The sequence below is a fragment of the Clupea harengus genome, chromosome 9 (assembly GCF_900700415.2).
Source record: "Clupea harengus chromosome 9, Ch_v2.0.2, whole genome shotgun sequence".
NCBI classification, from domain to species: domain Eukaryota; kingdom Metazoa; phylum Chordata; class Actinopteri; order Clupeiformes; family Clupeidae; genus Clupea; species Clupea harengus.
The window spans coordinates 26096151-26101150 of record NC_045160.1 but is presented as its reverse complement, the minus strand read 5'-3'; the positions used below and the strand labels follow the sequence as shown (position 1 = coordinate 26101150).

Here is a 5000-nt window from a genome sequence, read left to right as displayed (position 1 = left end):
GCCTAAGCTGAGGAATTATCTCCTAGGGGTGTGTGTGTGTGCATGAGTGTGTGTTTGTGCGTGTGCGTGCGTGTGTGTGTGTGTGTGTGAACACATTCTTGGAAGTGTTTGGACTTGTATTTTATTGTATCTATGTGTGCTTGTGTATGATTTTGTAAGTGCTTGTCTGTTAGTACATGTACCAGTGTTCATGGTTGTGTTCTTGTAAGTATTTGTGTGTGTGTAGTGTGTGTGTGTGTGTGTGAGTTTGTTTGCGCATGACCTTGTGTGTCCTTGTGTTTGTCGTTAACTGTATTTGTGTGTATCTGTACAGGTTTCAGTGTTTCTGCTTTGACTGTTTTCATATTTGTCTCCTCTCCTCCTTCCCTCTCTCTCTCTCTCTCTCTCTCTGTGTAGAAACCAAGGTCTAAGCCTCGTCAGTCCATCTCCAAGCCTCTGGAGAGTAACTATTTTGGGGTGCCGCTGGTGCAGGTGGTCTCCCCCGACAGGCCCATCCCCCTCTTCATCGACAAGTGCATCCGCTACATCGAGGCCACAGGTACGTCTCACCACAGGTGTGCCGGTCAGGTGCCGTTTGGATGCAGTGTGTGTGTGTGTGTGTGTGGCGCATTTGCAGGCCATCTCAGGCCAATTCAGTATACATGCGCTCACTGGAAAACTTAAGAATATTTATTTATTTAGTTAGGTAAATCTGATGCTTGGTCTATTCACTATTAGCAGTGAGCAGTCAGCCGCTAGAGCTAATGACGCTAGGGTGTGCTAACTATTCTTACAGAGATACCGCTAATGTAATAACTTAAGAAATGTACTGAAGCACTGCACTGTAGGCAGGTGCTGCTAACTATGCTAACAGAGATATCGCTAATGTAATAACTTAAGAAATGTACTGGGACACTGTTAGCATAGCGTAGCATGCTGTGTCCCAGTTACAGCTATTGCATGTAAGGGCACCATGAGGGTCAGGGATGAACACGGAGCAGTGGGGGCTGCTGATGTAGACGACTGACTTTGTTTGCCTTTGGCCTGTTAGATTGATGGCGGGAGCCAAGGAGGCTGGGCTGGGCTGGGCTGGGCTGGGCTGGGCTGGGCTGGGCTGGGCTGGGTTGGGGGCCCTCACTTGGCATATGACTGTCAAGGCCAACGCCCACTGGCAGAGAGAAAGAGAAAGAGAAAGAAAGGGAGAGAGAGAAAGAGCGAGCGAGTCAATGAGAGAGAAGGGTGAAGACTGGATGAGGGAAAGAGAGTGGGGTACAGAGGAGGGAACGAGGGATGGAATTAAAAGAGTTGCCCCCTCTGCGCTGTGCTCCCGGCCTGACGTACGTACGTGTGTGTGTGTGTGTGTGTGTGTGTGTGTGTGTGTGTGTGTGTGACCCACAGAGACTTTGCTAATGGACACACACACACACACACACACACACACACACGCTTTGGTCACAGTCACACAGACCTCCCCTTTTCCTCCTTCTCTCTCACACACAGTCTCCCCCTAACACACCCTCTTACATCCTACCCTGACCTACAGATATCACACACACACACACGGACACACACGGACAGAGAGACACACACACACACACACACACACGGACACACGGACAGACACACACACAGAGATACACACACAGAGAGAGACAGACACAGACACACATACACACACTCTCCCCCTGAAACACATGTGCATACACATACATGTAGTCGTACTAGACCATGCACAGGCAGTTAGTCTCATGTCCTGTGAGACCCTGTCTGTCTGTCTGTCTGTCTGTCTGCACTTCAGGCATCATCAGACGTCTCAAGGGTCTATACTGGTGTGGTACGTGACATCATCCACTTCCCATCAGCCCATCTCTGAACTGGGATTATGTTGATTGTGTGTGTGTGTGTGTGTGTGTGTGTGTGTGTGTGTGTCTGCATTTGCTCATTTTTGTGTTGTGTAATGACGGAGCAACGGAGAGCTGAATCACACCCTTAGAGAGGGGGGGGGGTGTGTGTGTGTGTGTGTGTGTGTGTGTGTGTGTGTGTGTGTGTGTGTGTGTGTGTGTGTGTGTTTCAGCTTTTAATGGGCAGAGAATGTGTGTGTGTGAGGGTTACATGGAGGGAGAATCTGTGCATGTGTGTGACTGAGGGAGAGAGAGAGAGTGTGTGTTAATGTGCATGTGTGTTAGAGAGAGCCAGGAGTGTGTGTGTGTGTGAGAGTGTGAGAGACACCAGATGAGTGAACCCAGAGCTCCCTATGGACTTGACGATGTTAGTGTGATCTCATTCAGAGTTTCCCAGAGTTTCGTAATATCTTCTCATCAGTGTGTGAATGTAACCCTGGGTTCTACCCTGATGTTCCCTCTCTGTGAGGACACCAGTGTGTGTGTGTGTGTGTGTGTGTGTGTGTGTGTGTGTGTGTGAAGGAAGACAAGCGTGTTTACATTTTTCTCTCCTTTGGGTTTTGGTGGTGCTACTCTGCTCCATAATCTCATCCACATTGAAACCTCCTCTCTCCCACATGTGGATTACAGATCAGAAGCAAAATCACACACACACACACACACACACACACACACACACACACACACACACACACACACACACACACACACACATATATATATATATATACACTCACACACACACATATATATACACTCACACACACACACACACACACACACACACATATATACACACGCACACACACACACATACACATATATACACTCACACATATACACACACACACACACACACAGATATACATACGCTCCTAAGCACATACATGCATTTGTACACTCATAGATTTATATATACCCATATACAGACATGCCTATGTACACATACACACATCCATATTTATACAAACACATGCTTACTTGAAGATGTATGTAGTAAGTATCCAAACATGAAGCAGTAGAAAAGGACTGTTCTTACAATCATTAGTAAATCATTAGTTAATCTTTCTACAATCATTAGTTAATCTTTCTCGTCCTAGTTCTCTTCTTCCCGTCCGGTCCAGAAGAACTAAGGACTGTTGAAACGTTTGTAGAGTCATTTTCTACAGTTTTCAATTTTCTTTACAGTTATGGTCTGTAGGGATCCTTCCTTAAAATAGCATTATGAGCTTGTCAGTGGCGAAAACAAGCGGTTTATTTCGACATGGACGCTTGCCCCACGGAATTACAATGTATAGCAGTTTTGCTGTACCCGGTTCTAGCGTTTTAACTTAGTACTGGACTGATTTCTATCGTTTTTGTCCCTAGTACAAATTTGGACCCAGAAAGATGGAGCCAGGCGGTTAGAGAGGTAGAGGAAGAAAAAGAAGGGGGGGGGGGATGAGAAGGGGAGCATTGTTAGCTATGTTAGCTATAGGTTGTCATGGTGACCTTGTACTTTGCTGAATGGATGGTTGCTGTGTACCTTGTAAACACAAGGCTCATGCTAGCATTGCTAACACTAAACGAACTAAGGCTGTCTGCGCCGTGCCTTGACCAACAGGGGTTGCTTGTGTCACACCATTCTTCCGTAGGTTGAAGCAGTCGTATCCGTGCAGCATAGAGTAAGAAAAACCACGGCCCTCTGATGCAGCTAGGCGGTTTTCTGGTGAAAATGCATCTCTAGTTTTTACACCATGAACTCCTCTGTGTGCCCTGCATGTGGCTCTGGTAGATCTACCATATCTCCTGACGTTATCTCTCTATCTCTCCCCTGGTCTCTCTCTCTCCTCTCTTCTCTCATCTGGTCTCTCTCTCCTCTCCCTTGGTCTCTCCTCTCCCCTGGTCTCTCTCTCCTCTCCCCTCCATCCTCTGGGATTGGGCTAGCTACAGAGGGATAGCAGCTGTGTTGTCGTGTGCATTGAGAGCTTAAAGCTAGTTTGAGCTTGGGGTTTAAAAAAACACAGCTTCTCTTGTCTACAGCTTCTCTCGTTCTCCCCCCCCCAGTCCCTCCCTCCCTCTTTCTCCTACCTTGTGACTTTCTTTCCTCCCTCTATCTCGAACTCTTTCTTTCCCTCTCTGTCTTCCCCCTATCACTCTATCTCTCTCTCTCTCACTCTGTCTCTCTCTCTCTATCTCTCTCTCTCTCTTCCCCTCTCTCTCTCTCTCTCTCTCTCTCTCTCTCTGTCTCTCTCTCTTCTCTCTCTCTCTCTCTCTCTCTCTCTGTGAGGGCAGCAGGATGCCGAGGCCCTTGCAGTAATGTTCTGCCTGATGGCTCCCTCATTGAGATCGATATCAGGGCACAGGAAATGAGAACAATCTTCAGGCACAGCTCCTTTCTCTGGGCTCACTCGCTCGCTCGCTCCCTCTCGATGGGAGCCGCACCGCACCACACCACTCCACTCCACAACAGCCCACAGCCAGATCCCCCGATAGTGTACACACACACACACACACACACACACACACACACACACATGCATGCATGCACACGCATGCACACTCTCAGAAAACACAGGATACTACGTGCAGGATGCCTATGTGCACGCACCAACATGCGCACACCACACACACACACACAGAAATGCACACACACACACACACACACACACACACACACACACACACACAGAAATGCACAGTAGTATGTACTTGTTTACACACATGAGCACACATGTAATCCCAGCCCCCTGCTGTTACTGACGCAGTGTGTGCCGTGTGTGTGTGTGTGTGTGTGCCGTGTGTGTGTGTGTGTGTGTGTGTGTGTGTGTGTGTGTGTGTGTGTGTGTGTGTGTGTGTGTGTGTGTGTGTGTGCGCGTCACACACAGTGCTATCAGATCAGTGCTCCCCATTGTCTCAGAGCCTCGGAGACACCTCTTCCCCGTGGTGGAGACCTCCAATTACTGTCTGCTACGTGCTTTGCGCTAAGTGTGTGTGTGTGTGTACTCAGTGTGTGTATGTGTACTCAGTGTGTGTGTATGTGTGTGAACATGTCTCTGCGTGTGTGTGTGTTCCAGAGTTAGCAGAGCTGGGCTCTGCTCCTGCTCTTGTCATAAGCCTCCACTAAAGCTGTGTTTTATA

General features: G+C 48.1%; 1 protein-coding gene across 1 annotated transcript in view; it reads left to right on the top strand.

Annotated features, from left to right (window-relative positions):
• arhgap35a (Rho GTPase activating protein 35a) overlaps positions 1-5000 on the top strand; it is an 85106-nt gene that overhangs the window by 67404 nt on the left and 12702 nt on the right. The window contains exon 3 of the mRNA XM_042708761.1: positions 397-538. Coding sequence (XP_042564695.1) covers positions 397-538 — 142 coding nt within the window. The remainder of the gene's footprint in view (positions 1-396; positions 539-5000) is intronic.